Source organism: Ostrinia nubilalis, chromosome Z, assembly GCF_963855985.1.
Source record: "Ostrinia nubilalis chromosome Z, ilOstNubi1.1, whole genome shotgun sequence".
Taxonomy (NCBI): domain Eukaryota; kingdom Metazoa; phylum Arthropoda; class Insecta; order Lepidoptera; family Crambidae; genus Ostrinia; species Ostrinia nubilalis.
The window spans coordinates 13,451,541-13,473,519 of NC_087119.1; the positions used below are offsets into that span (position 1 = coordinate 13,451,541).

At 37.4% G+C, this 21,979-nt stretch overlaps 1 protein-coding gene across 1 annotated transcript; it reads left to right on the plus strand.

Moving 5' to 3' along the window:
- Positions 1 to 131: 131 nt before the first annotated feature.
- On the plus strand, positions 132 to 21,427 carry LOC135087051 (MOG interacting and ectopic P-granules protein 1-like). Its single transcript, XM_063981901.1, has 9 exons — positions 132 to 598; positions 1,162 to 1,661; positions 5,945 to 6,905; positions 7,735 to 8,480; positions 9,012 to 9,260; positions 9,980 to 10,239; positions 10,425 to 10,545; positions 10,632 to 10,926; positions 15,992 to 21,427. The coding sequence occupies exons 2-8, from the start codon at positions 1,194 to 1,196 to the stop codon at positions 10,923 to 10,925; spliced, it is 3,099 nt and encodes a 1,032-aa protein (XP_063837971.1). The 5' UTR covers positions 132 to 598; positions 1,162 to 1,193; the 3' UTR covers position 10,926; positions 15,992 to 21,427.
- The last annotated feature ends 552 nt before the right edge of the window (positions 21,428 to 21,979 follow it).

A 21,979-nucleotide genomic window follows, 5' to 3' on the forward strand; every position in this document is an offset into this window, starting at 1 on the left:
GTTGCCAATACGATGCAATGTGCGGCTCATCATCACATCATTATTGGTTTGTAAAAAAAAATGTTGATTTTGTCTGTGGCTTCATCTAACGAAATTACGAAACTTCAGAGTTCAGTCAGAAAGCGAAAATATTCAAAAAGTAGGAGAAAATATTAGTTTTAGGTTTTTGCATTTAGCTAGTGCTAGCATATTTTTTGTGATTTTGGAGTCATATTAAAAAATATTCAACTCGATATGGCCAAAACTTTCAACAAATAATGTAAATTGAAAATTTGCGCCATTTGGTTGGTCACGTGACTGTATCTCTCTCTCTCTTTTAACGTCGCCATATTGCGATTGTGCGGTGGTGAGAGTTTTGTGCAGTCTAATAAAATTTTTAACTTTTAAAATTTTCTCTTGTGATTTAATTGTGAATTTAGTGTAAGTGCACGTTCTGGGTTTCATAGGGCAAGAGAATTGTGAGAATTTCAAGAATATTGCCATCAAGGTGAAGGGTCAATTCATAGAAGAAAATAAACTCTCGGATCCACCATTGAAATAACCAAAGTAGTGACTGAGAACCAGAAAAGTTCTCCAAAAGCTGCATAGTCTGGAATAGGTAAATATATTTACAATTAATTAAAGATAATAAGAATCAAATATTCTTTGAATCCTTAAGATTAATTAGTGAAGTTTAACCGGCATCGAATGTTTACTTATTTAGGATAGACGAAAAAGTATGTAAAAACTACATAATACGGCGTACCTATTTACTGGGAGTAATAAGTTAATAATTTTTATTTCATGGACCTCGTTTTCCAACTGAAGATTAATGACAGATTATTATTTTCTTCAAAGTAACGTTTCGTCTACGAGATTTGTTTACATTTGTTAAAAATATTTACTGTTGAATTAGCATCTTGACATGGCATGGTTTTTGCATTTTTTATTTTGACGTTGTAACGCGACCTTGCAATGGTGGTATCTTAAGATGGTACACGTAGCTCTACTGAGCGGTACCATGGAACCGCCATTTTGATTGCCAGTGGCTTACCAGGGGGGAGAAGAGCGGCGGGAGGGGGGCGTTTCTACTATAAAAAATATGACGCTCAAACACTTTGACTTCTCATATTATGATCATAGTTTTGAAAACATAACCTTATTTTATTACTGTTTTGACAGGTCTACCCTATGGAATGTAGCTTGGGATGAAAATGAATGGGGATGTAAATGGTACTATGGAGGAGGGCATGGAAGTAGACCTTCCAAGTTCACATGAAAACGAACAAAGTCTCCAAAAAGTTACCTTAACAGACTGTGATGATATTAAAAACAATGGTGAGAATAGCAATAATTCAGAGACTGGCAATCATGTAGACAGCGAGACAAATGACTGCTCAACGGGCAATGATGTTATAGAAAACTTGCTCAATGAGAATAGTAGTGAATCCAACAACAAACCACCCAATGAATGTTCCAAGGGCACACCTGAACTGCAGATAGATCAAGAACATAGCAACCATTCAGTAAATAATCACTGCAGTAACAGCAATGAGCATTCTCCAAAGCCAGTCTCCAATTCTCTTAATACGGAAGTTGTGGAACAAGAGAAGTCAGGGGAGATAAATGATCAAAATAATGAAGACAATCACATTGTTGACAAAGGTGAAGGTGGGAAACAGGTGTGTAGTTTTAAATTTATTACTCCCATAGGTTCACAAAATGTTTGAAAAAAACAGCAGCTTGACTAAAACTTGTGCAGACAAGATCATATGAGAATAATCTTTTTTCCAAATTATATGTTGTTATTCATATTTCACTTACTATACCACTCAACTCTAAACACTTGCATATTTTGATTGACACTCCCATACATAGCCATTAGCATTTTTCTATTGAAAAAATCTATTGATTAGAGCTTGTAGCAGGATATTTATTTATCATCTATGGACTTGTATAATATTATTTTGCAATCCTAATGTATAGAGCAAATTAAAGATGAAATACTTAAATTTCATTTTACCAATTTTGGCTTTTAAGCGAATTTTTTCTTTCCGAAGACATAGACACAAGTGGGCAATTTTGGTTGGCAAAGATATTTTAACCTGTTTTTGTACCTTGTGTTATGTAGCAGTGGGGGCGGTTATCGCGCCCCCAAACCACCAAGCGGTATTACTTTCGCGTGGTTGTAAACCCCCGCGGCAAGGCAATGCCGTGGCGCTGGCACGGCAGGGCGAGAGCCATTCCTATATCTCGATGCGCCCCTCTCTCTGACCTGAGCGGTCGTCTAGAGGTAGAAAATGATTACGTTTATGCACGCACCGAGTGAAGATCGGAGCCGGTTTTTCTAAACCATCTGTTACCGTCTCACTGGCACTGGAGGACAGCGAGTGGTTTTCGCCTTCACGTTGATGCTATGAGGTTGGAGGTCTTAGGACCTCCGCTAAAAGACGCGCGGGCACGTCACGGGCACGGCCGTCGCAGGCAGGCGCGGGCTCGCTGTGGGTGGGCACCCGCCCCGTGTACCCGCGCGAGTTTTAGCGGAGGCCCTTATAGGATCCCATAGAACTTTGGCCGTTCAAGTTTTAAAATGATTTCTTAATGCGGGCAAAAAAAGAGAAACAGTGACCAAAACCACGCGCCGACGATGTGCCTCAAAATTTGCTATATAATATTTATTATTCCGCAAAATCAAAATCAGGGGTCGTTGCCATGGTAAATGAGACGACCGCGTATTTAAAAACGCTGGCGGGTTCCTTTGACTCGTGTTGACAGCGGAAAGGGTATGATAATCGCGGCTGTACGGGATTCAGTCTGACAGTGAAAAGAGAATGGGCAAAGCAGTCTATTTGGATGGCTTACCTTTATTTGTCTATTCTACAATTTTATTATATCTATTTACCACAATATGTTATCCCAGCTATACGTAGTTTCACGTCATCTGTCCCCAACGATTATGGTGGCATCTGGCTTTGTGTGAGAGGGAGAGAAACATATGAAACTTCGGATAATGTTATTGGGAGAAGTCCCGGCGATCCATCCTATCCCTAGGTGTGTAGTGTTTTCCTTGTTCCATTCCTGGGGTGAGCACATGTTATTTTTGCGTCATTTATTCCATAATAAATTCTTATTTCTATAAACGTATTGAGTATTTAGTTTGTTTTCCATTATCCTACTATCCTACTAATATTATAAATGCGAAAGTTTGGATGTCTGGATGTTTGTTACTCTTTCACGCAAAAACTACTGAACGGATTTTGATGAAACTTTACAGTATTATTGCTTATAGGCTATAATTTATGACGATCTGTGACAAACGAAATTTCACGCGGTTGAAGCCGCGGGCAAAAGCTAGTTATGTATCATAATAACTCTTTCTCTTTTCACTTATTTTTATGCCAGTTTAATCTTTTCCATGGCACGTTATTAGAACAAGCTTAATAAATTCTTAGTCAGTGCAAATACCTCTTTCGAAATAAGTGAGAACTAGTAAAATGCATGTATGGTCAAACAATATTGTGGGTCAAGTAACAATTTGTTTTGAATGCTTGCCTTAGAAATATTTATTTGGTGGACCCAATTAAGTGTGTTCAATGTCATGCATTTTCATTATTTGAAGCCCAGGTGTTGTACATAATGGAGAAATTGAAAACATTTAATATTTCTCTGAATGGGATTAAATATAGACCAAAACTAAAAGCCGGTTAAGTTATTTTGAAATCCATAAAGAAACGGCTGAGAAATTAATTATTTAAATTACCTACATATTTTCGCGTGGAACTCAAACATAGGCGGTGCTGTGACGTCACGCCACCTGCTCAAGTTTCAACAACAATGCTTACCACCCCTGCCCTGGCGCATTGTCGAGAATGACACTATAATGTCAAAGTCTTCTTCTTCTTTTTGTCAGAGGGCCTAGTGTGAGTTTTTATTAAACCTGCTCACTAGTGAGCGCGTCAAAAAATTACATTAACGCCCGTATTCACAAACAATGCTTGCTTAAGTGAAGCAGTAAATCGAACGCACAGCGTTAAATAGAGCTCTGTGATTGGTTCGTGTATCAACCTGTGCGTCCGCGCGCACTGTCAGACCTCATAGTAATGTTTGTGAATACGGGCGTTAATGTATGACGGATTGAACAGCGCCCCTAGCGGGAAACTTTCAAAAACTAAAATTTTCATACATTTTTTTAAACTTGCTCACACAAAACTCACACTCAGCCCACTGGTCTTGTAATATGTTAGAAAATATTAGATTTAAAAAATTTGGCCAAGTGCGTGTCGTGCCACGCGCAGTGTAGGGTTTCGTATTGTCCGTCGTTAATACAATATATTTCAGAAGCAAGCAATTACTTCATCTAAAGTAATTTTTAATATTTTCTGCTAAGGAATTATTATTAGTTAAGTAATTTACTATAATACACGAGTTAAAAGACTATTACTCTTAAACTAACTGATCTATTTTAACCGTTATAGTTTTCCTTGAAAGTTCATGAAAAGCAGTATTACTATGAATTTTCCCAGATTTTTCAAGCCAACAGTTTAGTTTTTAGAGGGGGGGACGGGGACGCCCTGCTCGAACAAAAATTTGCACTTTAAACATTAATATTTTGCAAACAGATCCCTACATCGAAAAATAGTCTTAGAAAACCCTAAGCTATTTTAAAAGATTGTCGGCGTGATTAATATACATACCTCCACAAAATTACAGCTCTCTAGTGCCAATAGTTTCCAAGCAAAACATCGGACAGACAGACAGACAGACACATCGAAACTATAAGGGTTCCTTGTCAGGACTACGGAACCCTAAAAAATGGATCTGTCAACAGCACTGAACCTGGGGGTGATTCTCTGTTTGTACTCCGAATTAGTGGTTTGAAGTCACCGTTCAAATGGCGCGAAATATTTCTTATGCGCATCTTTAGGGCCCTGTAACTTCTTTATTGGTAGAGATATTTTCATGATTCTTTCCCAAATATTGGTTTTACTTATATTTTCAAGTTTTATTAATAGAAAAAAAAAACTGAAACTTCTCTATTATACGTTATATTTTAATTTATTATTGGATGCAAATCGGGTGCGAGAAACCCGAATCTTTGACTTTCAGACCGCATACAACACGTCATTATGTTTACTGTTATTAGATTATTTTATTATTAGTCATGAATCTTTCTTGGACATTTGCTGACTATTAAAACTTAACCAAAAACTCATCTTTGTATCGTGTTAGTTTACACGTCGTTATGATAGCCGATCGACTGTTTCAGTTTTGTTTTGTATGAAAAACCTTTTTAACGGGACTTGGATAATGTCCCCCAATAAAGTGTTTATCATCCTGTATTATCATCAATCTTTTTCGTTTTCGGACTTCTCTGTATGTTGCATAGCCAATCCCATTCTTAGAAAATATTATGCTACATTTTCGCCGCCCACCAGACTAGAAGAAATATGTTCGTCCAAAACTTTACATAGTTTCTGACGTCTTTTAGTTTAAATCTGCCATTCATACGCATTCATGTCCTGCATACCAAAATAGCATAATAAAATCCCCCTAGGTGTTTCAAAATTATAATGCTGACGTTTTCAGGGTTTCGGCTCTGGAGAGATCAGTAATTGTTTATAAAATAACATTGACAATCTTATAAAAATTATGCTATTGTGTGCATACATACATAGTATGATTTTTTTCCTGTCGCATCATGATTGCTCATGCTCATTATTAAATAAATGTTATCAAAAGGGTATGGGTAAGGGACGAAACTAGAAATAGTTGATATCGTGTGCTGTGCGATTTCGCCTGGGCTTGACGGTGACAGCTAAGCAAATGAAGTAGTGTAGCGGCAGTATTGTGTAGTTTCAGATGTTATTCCGTTCATTATACATTTTGCTGCCTTTTCCATCTCGTCGGCTGTGGCGAACGTTGTAGTATTATTAAAGTGGCCTAATTCGTCATTTCTTGCTTTCAGACTTCGATTGATGACGAGTCCGATGAATCATCTGCTGAGGATGATTCTATTGTATCTGATGAACGCAAAGCCGAAGACACAGTAAGCATTGACTCTGGTTCAGAAGATGAGGGAGATGAAACTTCACAAGATGTCCAATCAGAAAATATCAGGACAAGTGATATTATTGTATTAGACATAGAAAGAGAATCTGAAAGTCAAAATGGTGATTCTAAAACTTCTGAAATACATGAAATTGAAAGTGACAATGATGACTGTGTAGTGGCTTCCGAAATAAAATCTGCTACTGTCAAGGAAACTTTGCCACTTAGACGTAGCAGCAGGGCAATAAAACGTAAAAGATATAATGATGACGTTCAAAATGGAATTGAGTCTGATATAGAAGAAATATCGTTCAACGAATCTTCATTACGTAAGGGCAAACCAATTGTAATTAACGATACTAAAGCACTAGTTGAGATGGCAGCCAAACAAATGAAGCATGGGAATAATAATAAAAAAGAACCAACTGTTGTCATTATTGATACAAACTCAGGTTCACCTCCTAAAAATACTTCAGTGTCAATAAAGCCTTCCGTTTCAACATCTACTTCGGTTCTCAACGCCCAGCATTTATATCAAAGCATTGTTGCGCGTGGCACCACGGTGACACCAGTCAGCAGCACTAAAAGTACATCCACACAGGTATCACAAACGCCTACACCACCTATTTTGCCGTCTTTGACAGACGATATGTTCGTCGTAGAAGCACCCTCATTTATTGTACCTTATGTATATGAAAAGCCGTCTTTAAAACCTTTTAGAGAGTTTGTATTCAAGTTAGGTAAAGAACTGGAAGAGCAAAAGCAAAAAGATAATAAGGAAGAAGACACGGATAAAGAAAAGGATGACGGTTCTGAAAGCGAGGCCCAGTCCACGCAGAAATCAGAAGAACAAGAGAAAAAGAAAAAATCTGATAGAGGTAGGTTTAGAATTTCTTTATTTTCTGTTATTTTTAATTTAACATCATAATACCAGGCCTCCGTCACTCGCCTATGCCGGCCGAGATAATTACCTACAGCGCGCGACAACTTCAAGTTGCAAATCAGTCAGGGCCGTCACGCGCCTGTGAGCACACGCGTACCTATACACGCTCGGTCGATCATCGTCACAATCAAGGTTTATTGTTCCAACAGCACTGTTATCCTTCTTTAATGGAAAATCGTAATATTTAGGAATAATAATTAACTGTAGTAATTTAAATAATTAAAAAACTACACTTTTTAAATAATTTTGAAATACTTATGACAAAAAACTGTAGCAAAAAAAAAATTTTAGCTAATATAAACATTAACTTTACTTCACCGTGTCTATTATCCGACACTACACCTTTTAAAACTGTTTGTCCAATTTCGAATTATCGCAACACTGAAGTTTATTAATATGTACTTTAGAGATGATACGATTATACAAACACCACTAGATTAAAGTTTACTAATCGTAAATACAATAAATGCTTCTTAAAATTAAGTTTTTATTTATTTTACTTTGCTTATACAACCCTGACGCTTGAGCTGTGAGGTAGATCAATTCTGAGCACAAAAAAAAATCGCTCTTGTGAGCGTAGTAGTAAGGTGCGATTTCGAATGCACCATGTTCGTTGGATATTTTGCATTATTATTATTACCGTTAAAATGTCGGCATCTGATCCTACACAAAGGAGTGCAATTTCTGTTGCTACTATTATGTATTCTGTGATAATACAGTGTTGAAGGGTATTCATTGAAATAAATGCTAAATTGTTTTCGCAGAGCGACGAAGGCGGAGGAATGATGACGATGATGCATCGTGGGACGGGGAGTCCGCTTCGGAGTCTGATGATGCACTGAGTGATGAGGAGGACAAAATTGTAGTGAAAGATAAAACTGAACCAATTGACCAGATAAAAAATGTGACCGAGTTGACTGCTGATAAGATTTGTTCAAGCAAGGCCAATGTTCATAGCTCTATGGATTGCTCACTAGGAAAGTTTTTCATTAATATTGGTCTTAACCTTGTCCAAGAATTTGTGCAAACCGATTTGTTGAAACAACAAAATCGCAAATTATACAAGGAAAAGAAGTCTGGTCAAAACACTAGAGCAACAGAATCATCTATAGCACAACTTAAGAAAAATCTAGAATTTAGTAAAGAAAATAATGCACCTTATGTGCAGCCCCAAAAGAAGTGTGAGCTATGCAGTTTCAAAACAGAGTCGATGCTCGCCATGGCTAACCATTTAGAGATTCCACATATGAAAAATAACATGTACAAATGTAATTTTTGTTCGTTTGAAATTCGAAGTCCGCATGAAATTTTGTATCATATGGAAGCAGAGCATAACGTAAAAGGCCGACTGGAGAGAGCGCCGTCGTACCATCAGTGCTCAAACTGTCCGTTTGAGGACAACGGGAAAGGAAAACTGGCCCGACATCTGCTAGCCTGTGCAAAGAAATTCAAACCTGAAACGAATTTAGCTCCGCCTGTGGATTGGGAACCACCAGCTAAAATACCAAAGGTATGTTAGATATTTTAATATGATATTGTGCAGCAAATTTCAAAATGTGCGCGAAGTAACAACTGTTTTTTTTATAAATAAGACTAAATTTATTCAAACGGTGGGAAATATGTGGGTCGCGCGCTCTGCGTGCGCCAACTAACGAACGTGGAAAATATGCGGAGAAAGTACGAATTGTTTTAGGATATATTTCATCATTGTTAATATATTGATTAATCTGGAGCAATTTCCTATGTGGTTTAGTCTAAAGCGCTACTTGTATGTTGTTTATTGATATGGTTTCTGTTAGTTAAACGATATTATAATTTTAGAGATTCATGTTGGAGTGATGTGGATGATCAATTTACTTTTTGGTGATTTAAGATACCTAGGTACTGCTGAAAAATGTTATAATCATAAACCCATGATATATGATATAACCCCAATAACAAATATGAACGAGGTTCACAGAACAAATAGCGATAAAAATATTCAATTATAAGCGCAATTTGTTCCGTGAAGAATCTACAATGTGTAATTTGGTGATTACAGATAGCAAAACCGCGCAACAATGTCGTGGGGTCTTACCCGAGCACGTTCAATCGCAGTCCGTACGGAAGCACCGCGGTGCGGACGCCTATGAGCATGGGCCTGGGCCTGGGCATAGCGGCAGGCGGCTTCCGCGGGCGCGGGCGCTCGCCGATGGCGCTGCCGCCGCGCGGCGTGCCCATCCTGCGGGGCGGCGGCCTCATGCCTAGGCACACCTCGCCGATACTTATGCAGTCTAACTTCGCTGCATCGGTAAGATTTTCCATTATTTTAACATATGGTGATTTATATTATCCTCATGCAGATGCACACTGTGCTGATACTTATGCAGTGTAACTTCGCTGAAGCGGTAAGATTTACCATTATTTTAACTTGTGTTTGATATTATTCACGAAGATACACACTTCGCTGATGCTTTGCAGTCTAATTACGCTTCAGCGCGGTGAGATTCACTCACTTGTCTTTAAAATACGACAATAGGAAGCAATTTTTTTTATACCGAGGTTATTATGAAGATTGAATGCATTCCGGTCCTGTTCCGGTCCTGTAAAAACTTCTATCGTGTTTACTAAAGAGACAACCCTAATGCATACGATCCTGACGCACGGAGTGGTCTCAGCGCGACTCAGTACTAGTGGTACATACTCAGATAGTAGTAGAGTAGATACTCAGATACTCTCGACGGCGTGCGAGAAGTATATCTCATTGAGCCTTGTAATATCTTTGTAGGTGATTAAAGTGTTGTGCATTTATAATTTCAATGGAAGTGAAGTATTTGTTTGTCAGAATTTGTGAATATCATGACATCTTTTATTTATTTGCGTCTTTGCGAAGTAAGAAGCCTTTGAGAATTTAAACAGAACGGAATACGAATACCCCGTCTATATTCCAACTTACTCTAATTTTTCAAGATGTATAAACCCTCTCTCTTTACTTTAGTATTTCAATCAAAATATGCTTTGTAATTTCAGAATCCCGTGAAACCAAAGTCAGTCCACCACCCGTCGATATCCATCACGCCGCTGCCGCGGCAGCCGCCGCCGCAGGTGGTGCCGCAGCAGGCCCAGAGCGGGCAGTCCAAGGGCTCGTTCGTGATCTGCGAAATATGCGACGGATACATCAAAGACTTAGAGCAATTAAGGAACCATATGCAATGGATACATAAAGTCAAAATTCACCCGAAAATGATCTACAATCGGCCGCCGCTTAATTGCCAAAAATGTCAATTTAGGTAAGCTCTGTACGATACTTTAAGTTTTAAGACATCGTTATTTTCAGTTGTTGAGACACAAATAGTGTATACTATTCCGCGTCATATAGTACACAATACTCAATACTCAATTCTTTATTGCATTTCACAGTGTACATTACAGTCATATTACCGAGGTAATAATAAGAAATTATCTCGTATTCCAGGTTCTTCACGGATCAGGGACTAGAACGGCACTTACTAGGCTCGCATGGGTTAGTCACCAGCTCAATGCAGGAAGCGGCCAACAAAGGAAAAGATGCTGGGAGATGTCCTGTCTGTGGCAGGGTAAGATCGTAATCCTAGTCTGTAATCATCATGATCAGTAAGCAGATAGAATTTAACTTGTTTTTCATTTATAACTTTTCTTTCAGGTATATCAATGGAAGCTTCTCAACCATGTAGCCAGGGATCACAATTTAACGTTAAAGCCAGCCCACCTGTCGTACAAATGCACAGTCTGCACCGCCACATTTGGCATGTACAAGCAATTCGAAAACCACGTGTACTCGGCGCACAGTGTAGTCGCCAAACGAGTCATGGACAAAAGCAAGGCCAGCGCGCCGCCGCCTAAAGGCGCCAGTGGCAAGCCGCTCAAGATCAACGACGAAATAACTATAATACCACAGCCTGCCAAACCGACAACTACTAATGCCAAGGGGAAATAAGGTAATTATTAAATTTAAACTTTATTAAATTATTAGATTGCCGATGTGCTGAAGCTGTTGCGGTAGGTCTGTAAATAAACCACAATAAGTTAGTATCAAATTGAACGAAAGACTGGAAAAATAGGTCATGAAAAGTCACTGTTTAAGGTTATACCACAGAATAATAATAAGTACTACGTACAGAAGTTTTACTTCGCGAAGGTATTTAAAAAAAAATATGCTCAATGTCATTAACAATATGGTGTAATTTAGCCTGTCTCAAGAGTCAAGCACCATTTTGTTGACAAACGTCAAGTGATCGGCACTGCGCCGAAGCTATAGGGCTGACTTCGGTAAAATGATGTGACGTGAGGTGCCAAACTGCGGAAAATGGCGGAGGAAATACATGATTTAGCATGAATTATCATGAATAATATTAACTACTTATTTACCTCTCAGTGTCTTGAGGCAACTTAAAAAAGTACATTCTGTGTTTTTATTATTATTTAGGCAGTTAAATACTGCACAGTATTTAGTACCGGAGATTCTTAGCACCCCCCGCTCCGCTGTCACCCTGACCGCTACCGTAGCCAGGAACAGCGGGGCCACCGGAGACTGGGGGCCTGGTTGCTTTTGTGTATTTCATTGTGGGGGAATTGCCAGTACTCGCCACGCTTGGCAGGCGGGTTGGCGAGCGCAGTTTTTTGTATGTTTCGCACGCAGACGCTGCTGCCCATCTCGCGCTACAGGATTTTGTCGCCTCTTACGACACGCCTCCTGTTGGCGGTGGGGAATTGTATTCTTTCCGGCCGTCCCCACACGGCACCATTTTCTTTATTTTCTTCCATCATACACAAGAATACGCGTGCGTGAGTCAATGTTCGCTCGTATGTGAGGCCTTGTCGAATAGTATCCTGTAGGTGGGCCATCGTGCGTGTTTTGTTTTCGATGTAAACTCGCGGAGATGAACAGGCCTGGTTATACCTAACAATATAATGTGAAAAAATAATGAATAAATTCAATTAAAAGTTACAAGCTACCCCATTAAACATTTTGGGCCAATGCGAATGCGATTGCTCGTATAATCACAGAATAATAATAAGTACTACGTACAGAAGTTTTACTTCGCGAAGGTATTTAAAAAAATGTATGCTCAATGTGATTAACAATATGGTGTAATTTAGCTTGTCTCAAGAGTCAAGCAAGTTTGTCAGAAGTTTTGTTGACAAACGTCAGTGATCGGTACTGCGCCGAAGCTATAGGGCTGACTTCGGTAAAATGATGTGACGTGAGGTGCCAATCTGCAGAAAATGGCGGAGGAAATGCATGATTTAGCATGAATTATCATGAATAATATTAACTACTTATTTACCTCTCAGTGTCTTCAGGCAACTTAAAAAAGTACATTCTGTATTTTTATTATTATTTAGGCAGTTAAATACTGCACAGTATTTAGTACACCATTTTCTCTATTTTTTTCCATCATACACAAGAATACGCGTGCGTGAGTCAATGTTCGCTCGTATGTGAGGCCTTGTCGAATAGTACTCTTGTAGGGGGCAATCGTGCGTGTTTTGTTTTCGATGTAAACTCGCGGAGATGAACAGGCCTGGTATAATGTACGATGACTGGCATAACATCAGGCGTTCTGCACATGCGAATGTTAAGAGTTGTGTGAACAAAAGAGTTGGGAGTTGTATTTTGATGTCCTTTTGTGCCGTAATGATAGTGCAGTATTGCTTATTCTTATTTGCTATGCTAAAATATAATAATTATGATTTTAGAACAGAAACATTTTTGTATCAAGCATATTTAGAGTCGACAGCACATAAGATTCTAAATTTTTGTCGAAAAACGAAATACCTACTACAGTATTTAGGTTCATTGTCGTCGTTCGTACATTTTACAATGTAATCAATTTAAGTTCAGCTTTATGCGAAGTAGAATTTTACAAATAAATTACATAAAGACATATTTCGAGGGCGGTTGAAATATACATACATAGGATATTACACTCCTATCTTAAAAAGTCCACTATTACTATTATATACAATACTTTTTAGATAACCCCTTCGCGAAGGTTCCACAGTGGTTGGCAAATGACTTTTGTCAATATGTGCATTGCGATTGACTAAGCAAAAACTTTTTGCAAAGCGAAATTAGATTCAACCAAATTCCGTCCACTGCTGGACAACGATCACTCCCACGGATTTTCACAACAACCAGTCCTGCACTACCCGCAGCCAGGTGTTTCCCGAGACCTTTGGCAGATCGTCGGTCCAGCGAGTAGGCCCGCGTCTATTATACGTTTTCCGGTCTGTGGTCGCCATTTGAGAGCTTTTCTGTCCCGCTAGTTCTACGAGTCTTGGCAATTATACGAGCTATGTACTTTGGTTCTACTACGGATCACCACATTTCTGATTTGATTAGGTAGAAAAACTACGAGCAAAGCGAATTTGGACATTTGTTTTTGCTGAAACGAATTTTATTAACGAAGTTATTAATCGATTCAAAAATTGTAAGTAGCTGGATAATATTATGTATGATATTATGTATCTGGGGGCACGGCAGTGCCCCCGCCAAGTCGAGCAATAAAGATTAAAGATACTCATCTATCTATATATATAAAAATGAAACCCGTTTCGCGTTGTCACGGCATCACGTGTGAACGGCTGAACCGATTTCGATAATTCTTTTTTTAAAATGTTTGTGGAAGTCCAAGGATGGTTCTTACGGAAAAAAATATTAAGAAAATCTCTACGCTAAGGCGGTACGAAGTTCGCCGGGTCAGCTAGTTCAAATATAAAAATGACTACTGAAACCCCAGAATCTAGTCTCCCTCCGAACTCCCAGGTTTCCCGAGACTCATGCTGGCTTACAAATAACTGGCGAAACTGTTTTTATGCGTTAGACGGCTAGTCGCTATAGTTATTATAGTTGACCGCTGTGTTACTAAGCGAGCTGACGCAAGTTCGATTCTTGCAAGAGTGAGCATCCACGGTTAGAACCTCAGATCATAGAAAGAGAATAGATATGAAGTCGCGCGTAACTACAACGAGAACCAGTGTCCCCACATTTCCCCCACCACAGCTCCCACACACACATTCAACTGTGTAAAAACAAAGCGACTGAGAGTCTACGACAACATGTGCAACCGGCTTAAAAGTGCTGTGATTGGCCAGAAGGCGTGCCTTATGGCCAATCAATGGCCGCGTGACGTGACGCACACTTTGAAAAAAGCAATTAGAGAGAAGAAAGATAAAATGGAGTCGATAAGATATCGATACTTTAAATCCTGGGGGCAAGGCTCGAAATTGGTTTAAAAAATGCTTGTATGAAAACCTTTTTATTATTATACGTTATTATTATGTTCTTTAACGATTTTTGCATAAAGGAGTCAGTTCCATTTTGTATGGACGAAAAACTCAGAATCAATTATTGGGACTAAATGAAGTTACCTTATATTAATTTACCCCAACCAAAGCTCAATGTCGTTATCGATGGAGTATAGAAGTTATAGACTGACAAAGTTTGTATGAAAAGTCATGGGTTAAGTAGGTACTTGCGATTTTTACCAGTATTTACAATATTGGTAATATATTATTATTTACTTTAATAATAATAACAGGGTCACTGTAATTATTATTAACTACTATCGCGCATTAACTTTTTAATTATGGCGAAATTCGTACTGCCTATGTTTATCAAAAATAATGCCTATATTAGGCTTTCAACTAGCTCTTATAGTAATTACATAGTTGACAGTTACTAATCCCTTCTACTATTGTTATTGTTTTTGTAAAAACTTAAAAATCGCAAGCAACTCATGATTTTTTCATTCAAAATTAGAAAATAGAAAATAATAATTTACTTCTATTTATCGATAATAGGAAACCGTATTAGAACACGAGCCCTGCACTATGTTACGACCGGCACATGCGGCCGTACTGTGTATTTTCACGCGTCAGTGGATATCGGAAGAAATAAAATACATTGCGCAGTAGTTACGCATGACATAAAGTGGTTGCTAACTAAATCGTCAATGTACAACGTGTTTGAATTTTTATCACCACTAATTTCGATATCGCAGTAAATGTCACGGCACTGAATTCGTTCGTAAAAATGTTTAGTTTTTTTTATTTATAAGCAAAATACCAATGGATTTGCAATACTTACATGTGGTAAATGACTTCATTGTTCCTGTAGTTCTTCGTTTCACTTATGTTATTGCACGTTACGACGCATTATCCAACAATATCGGAGAACATTTCCTCAGTACGACTGAATCGCGACTAACCTGGCGTCGCGGGCGATGTTCGTTTCTGGGCATATCGCGGAGACACGCGCCACGCCCCCGTTTCACATCTATTCCCTTCTATGATCTGAGGTTAGAACAGTGTCTATCAAATTCAGACAAAAGAAAACCATTGTTTGCTCAATGATTAGCGTATATGTATAGGTCATCAATAACGAAGTTAACTAAAGAATAGTAGGAATTCGAAGAAAAAGATGAATTGAATAAACTGTTTATTCTGCATTTTCACTGTTCAATAAATTGTAGCTGCTGTGCGTTTTCACAATGATTATATTTTCCTTCTGAAAATAATTTCAAATCAAATTATTGACCTCAGCCCAGGAGGATAACTTGGACTTTTTCTCAAATCGATCCACTTTACCTCGCTTGCTTGATCGTAATTGATTTCTTGGATATTGACAAAACCGTATGCATTTAGGCGAAAATGAATATTCCAAAATCGCCATTGCGATTAATTTTTATTAAAATATACTACTTACCAGACAAAACGATTATGACCATCCTCAAATTACCGTCGGCTGGCAAGTCGTGCTAGCAGAATCTATTCTTCTAGAATTTAATTCTAAATCGTAGGCGAACCTAACCGTTGCAAAGAACAACTGAATTATATGTATAGCGGTAAAATAAATATTTATTGCTTACAAATATATTTCGCCGTGGTTTATACGTTCTAATGATAACATTTATATAATAAACATAGAATTTAAATGCAATATTATAAAAACGAGCCAACCTATTTGCTTATAATTCACTAGAACTTATGTTGTTGCAGGCCGCGGTCGCGCCAATGTTCGGAGCACCACGCTATATGTTTCAAGCTTGCCGTCGTCTTCGCCACCATATAGAAAAATTGTAAGGCATATAAAAATTTAACCATCTTCATAGTGTACATTCCAATATTGTAGGAAGTACCGAACACAAATGATTTTAACTATACCGTGTCAGTGCTATGCACTCTATGCATGACATTGATTGTTATGGCCTATAAGTCAATAATACCACTCTAGCACATAGAATGCTGTTAGTAATTTGTATTATTTTGCAAAAAATATTTATATAAAACTTTATAGTTAGGCTTATTGCTTAGGAAACCCTACATATTCTTAAAAGGGCTTTTAAAAAACTACGATCATAGACTACGAATTCACTTGAATAGGTATTTTATAAGATTTTTCATAGACTTAACTAAAGAATTGTAAATTACTATTGTATTTACCGTTTAAGTGAACCTTTTTAAGATAATATTACAGAATAGAATTTAGCATTCTAGTTCCAAAGGAACTCTTCACTGCCCCGGCCTTTGTTGCCAGTGATTATTGGAAATTTTTTGAATATCTATAGAAATACATTAATTAGATCAAGGCAGTGATGTATTGGGAACACTGATAGATATTTTATTGTTGTTAACTATTAGTAAAACTCGCACTATTTGGAATGTATACTACATGTTAGCCTGTGCCTGATTCTCGTAAATTAAATTTGCCTATCTCTGAACAGTTTTGTGTATACATGAGTATCATTGCAAGTTGTGTGTCCCAAAGTAAAAAGATATTACATAAACACGATGACTCAACGAATTGATGATTGGATGTTTATTAATATTTGTTTGAAATCTGTATTCAGTATGGTTGTCATTTTATATTGTGTCAGTTAAATAATCGAGTAAGTACCATTATTTCTGATGAGTTTGTAGTCTCCCTTTGCTTTCATTTCTCATTTGTGTTATGTAAGAGCGCTCTCGCGCTTGACGGTTGTGACGCAGCTCTGCAGGGAGCGCCCCAAGTAGAGCTGCTCTTTCCAATCGAGGTGTACCAATAGTTAACACGCAACCTTTCGAATTACAGTTTTTAAGCCGTGTTCTCGACTATACGCCGTGATTGTTAATAATTTATTAAATTTGACTAATAAGATATTATTTTATTTATTTTACTCATTATGGAACCGTCCATCATGATAGCGGGCGACACTCGTGCCGCTAGGAAGCCGTAACTGTCGTATGTCGGTGATAACGTAGCACAAAGAGGAGTACGCCAACGCGGATAAAAACATACAATAACAAGTCCGGTTGTCATTGTGAGTATGAATAAGAATTTAAATTTTATTATAATTATTTATTGAATTTATAAAAACTGAACAATTTTATTCGAATTTTTGTTGATTCACTTCTGACTTACATTTTCGTATCTCCATGCGGCACTGGCACGCCAGTAGATTTTGACATTTAACCATGTCAAATGACATTTAAACCTACCATTGCCGTGGTTGGTTATGGGATGCGTTTTAATTTTATTAATTGGCACCATCATTGTTGTCACATACCGTATCGTCTGGATATTTCTTATTTTTAAAACTATGTAACGGATTTTGATGTGTTTTTAATAGAGTAATTCAAGATGAAGGTTTTTCAGCATAATACATTGTACGGTGAACATGCCTGTGCAAAGCAGGGGCGGATCGGTAGTGAATCATAATTTTAAAATTTTACGATTTATCAATTTGTAAGCAATAAAAATGGCTGATTTAAGTCCTTTTAACCAGTATATCGACATCATTTATCCCAGTGGTTGAATCCTACGGGAAGTTTATTCTAATCCAAGACCAGGTTATATTGACTTGTCTTATTGATCAAGAATTTTTAACTTCTATTTAAATGCACTCCGCCTCTGTTCACACAGGCTATACAAAAATACGCACAATATTTTTCGTTCTACACATAAAATGTAGAATATCATACACAATTCAACACTCTTTGGTGTTAAATTACAAGACTTTATAATATAATATGTAATTAAGTCCGGTCGCCGAGCATGAATTTCGTACAATAACCCCAAGCTACCTATCCTTACCGCTCGTGCGTAAATATATTGCTCGCACACTCACTGCGGCCGCTTGTCGCAGTCACGACAGCAAATTATTATGTAATTACGCGCGACCGATAAGGATGGGTAGCTTGGGGTCATTGTACGAAATTCTATCTGCTCGGCGACCGGACTTTAGTTATTGAGATTTTTAATCCATTTGTGGAAAAGTGAACCAACAAAGCAATAGTAAACACTTAGAATTTTATTATTGACAGGTACTTTTAAATAATAAGATCACATTAAAATAGGTAGGTACTATAGGGATTCCGTGGAAAGCAGTTCAGCGGAAAGCAACATTTTGATGCATAGTAATTATAATAAATTAAAGGTGAACGCACACCGTCTATTATAAAATATGTATCTGTCTATGAAATTGCATGGAGTATCTAACGCACATATAAATACGCCGAAATGGAGACTTGCACTAAGCGTCCTTTCGGAACCAATAGTTATGGCGTAGTTTTTTTTCTGTAAATCAATGCTTGAGCATTGTGGATCGCCCGTATTACAATGCTCATTAGCTGTTTACGTCTTAGTTTGAACTGAAAACCTGCCGGGTGACCGTTGCCTGAGCGCATCCATCAAAGTACGTACATATTATCTTAAAATAGATTTTACCCGTCCCAGATGCCTTCACATTTAACAGGCAAGCTTCTTCAACCAGCTGAGTTATTTGTTACAATAAAATTCATAAATTTCATAATACATCATAATAATGAAGTTGAACCATACCTATTTTATTATATTAATATAATTAAAATTATTTATCTAGTTATTGTTATATTCTTCAATGTATCTGTGTCTGTTTAATGTACTCACGGCTAAAGGAACGAGTCAGATTGTGTAACTTTATTAAGCGGCAAAAACAAACAAACCAGTATTATTAAAGGATGCTCAGAACTCTATTGATACTCAAGATTAAAGCTTATATTAGTGGAGTTTAATATTTCGAACCATTTCGGCTTTCATCTGTTTTTGAGTGTAATGGTGCGTCCACATTGGGCGAACGGGCTCGCGCGGCACGCTGGTCATCCTGCTCACCCTGCTCTTGAGTAAGCAGGATGTCGAGTTTGCCGCGTGAGCCCGTTCGCCCAGTGTGGACGCACCATAAGAGTGTTCTTTGATAATGGGACCTTAGTATTCAAAACACTGCTCATGTTAATGACTCGGATTGAACTCGGATCAAACTCCCCGCACCCCGCGCTTCCCTCGACCAAAAAGTGGTGGGGCGGGTCTTCGTGGATGAACCGATCTATAATATGACAATGTATGTATTCGTATGTTACGTCATAATACCTTGTTGAAATGTTTTGCGTTTTCTAGTATCGTAGGCAGATGGATATGTCGTTGTCCTGTTTGTGTATTTTAGTATATGTAGTTGAGAAATAGATAATGAAAGTTGCTATTTCATGCAAAGTTACTCAGTCTGACTGTTCTGCGAATAAAATAATAAATTTGTACCTATACCATTTCATTGTTAAAATTGATAATATTTCGGTTTATTCGCATCAAGACAATCTTGGTTAACATCGTAACATTGAGTCTGAGCATAATGATAAATATTACTTAAATATTAATAAGAATGAAATATGTGACCGTTTGCCTTGTTGGTGTTTCTGTCAGATTTTATTAAATTCACTCAATAGCATAATTTTATTACTAGACTTGATCCATGTTACTGGATTTGTTCTTATAATGATAGCAATGAATGTTTCTGTTTTAACACATTTTATCGACTGACTGACGATCATTAAGATTTTAAGAATATCAACTTACCTGAGTTGCTGCAACAAAAAAAATTGTATGTCTCACATCAAATGTTTTGCTACTTCTTTTCAACAGCTTTGCGGATATTAAAAACTTACAATATTATTTGACTTGCTTATAATAGAAAACCTAAAGAAGAACGGTCACGCCCCATACAAAAAGAACCCAGACCCGACAGAAACGAGACATACCTCAATTTTAATTAGTTAAATTATATATTTTTTTATATTCGAAATCTATGTATAACACCAAAATATTACCCTTTGTTTTTGTTCAGGCGTTATACAAAAACTAATACAAAATGCCTATTTATCACCAAAATTGGTAAATGTATGTACCTAAATGTCTATTACAGCTGCTATGGAATGTATCTAGGTGACCTGGAGATACAGCCGGATTATACAGGGTGGAAACGAGAAGTTACAAAATCCAAAAATTCTATGTTACCAGCTTCCATAATCTGTAACCTATTATTGGTACCATTTGAAAGAGCTCGTGAAGCACTTTCAGAATCAGTAACTAGTTTTTCGATATCTTGTATAGTTTAGAAATAATCGAGTGAGATCACTTATCGTTTCCACCCTGTATAATCCGGCTGTATCTCCAGGTCAACTAGATACATTCCATAGTAGCTGTAATAGACATTTAATTTTAGGTACATACATTTACCAATTCTAGTGATAAATAGGCATTTTGTATTAGTTTTTGTATAACGCCTGAACAAAAACAAAGGGTAATATTTTGGTGTTATACATAGATTTCGAATACAAAAAATATATAATTTAACTAATTAAGACATGACAAAAAAACTGAGGTATGTCTCGTTTCTGTCGGGCCTGGGTCACAGATGACCGTTCTTCTTTATTACTAAACTACGGCTGATTTATTGTTAATCCTTTGTAAAGTTGTCAATTTGAGTAGCAAAGTCATTCCGTAGTTAATTAAAAATATAACCCTGTATTAACGTGTAGTTAGTATTTTATCAACCTGGCTAGTCCCATTTTCGGGTCTTATCTGTCACTCGTCACACGCAAACACCCCGATGAGTGAGAATGATCGGCCCTTCAATTTACAATTTTTGTTGTATCTACCCATCCTGTACACTCCATTTATTACTCCCATTGTTGCATCTGGGAAGACGAATGGCAGAGAATCCTACGAATAAACTCTGACTCATGAACATTCATGACTTATGCTTTCGATTATATTTTTGATCAGGGTATTCTGTTTGTACAAACAAAACAATTGTGTTAACTATTAGTCGACACATTCCTAATGATTAATGATTATTATGATTTCTTTATTCTTTCCCTATTGTAATATCGGGGTTGAGTGGTAAATATTTATTATTAAAATGTAGGTTGTTCTAATAATATTTTAGTTGAAAAGCAATAATTTAAAATGTTTGTTTGCTAAATTTTTCATAACGTTTGATTCTAAATGTATGAGTGAATGCGGCTTGCAAAGTGAACTTTAATTTGAGGAATAGATACCAGCGATTGAAATTTTGTAACATTTTGTTATCGTGTAAATACTAGGTATCCTTCTAAGTATTTGTAATAAAGATACCTTACCACTGACCGATTGTTTTAATGTTTTCCACCCTTGAACGTCGAAACGTCGTTTTTGCCTCACATTATTTATTAATTACAGCTTTTTAAAGCAGAAGCTGCCGTCATATTGTAATGTCAATCTATTAAAATATAATTGTTAAATTATTAAGTATATTTTAGGAATATTTTTATTATTATTAAAGTTTTAGGTACAAAAAGATGATTTTCAAAATACAGAAATATGCTGTTGGCTATAGGCTTCCACAGACCAAACGCGGGTTAGAAGCAGTTCGGGTCAGTTGCAGCGCGGCTGAGGCACACTGAAAGCAGCGCAGTTTCAAAGCTGTTGCAACGCGGGCGGTTGTCAAAAATTTAAATATTCGAAAACCGCTTTCAACGCGCTGCTACCGCCCTGCGCAGCTGCGTCCAGTGTGTCATGCTAATATGGCCGCCATGTAAGGCGATTATCACACTGCACCGCGCTCCGCCGCGGTACGCGGGACGACAGATTTAATCATTATATATGCAAGTACCTCATTGTATAGAAAACACGCGCGGCACAACTGGCCACGACACACT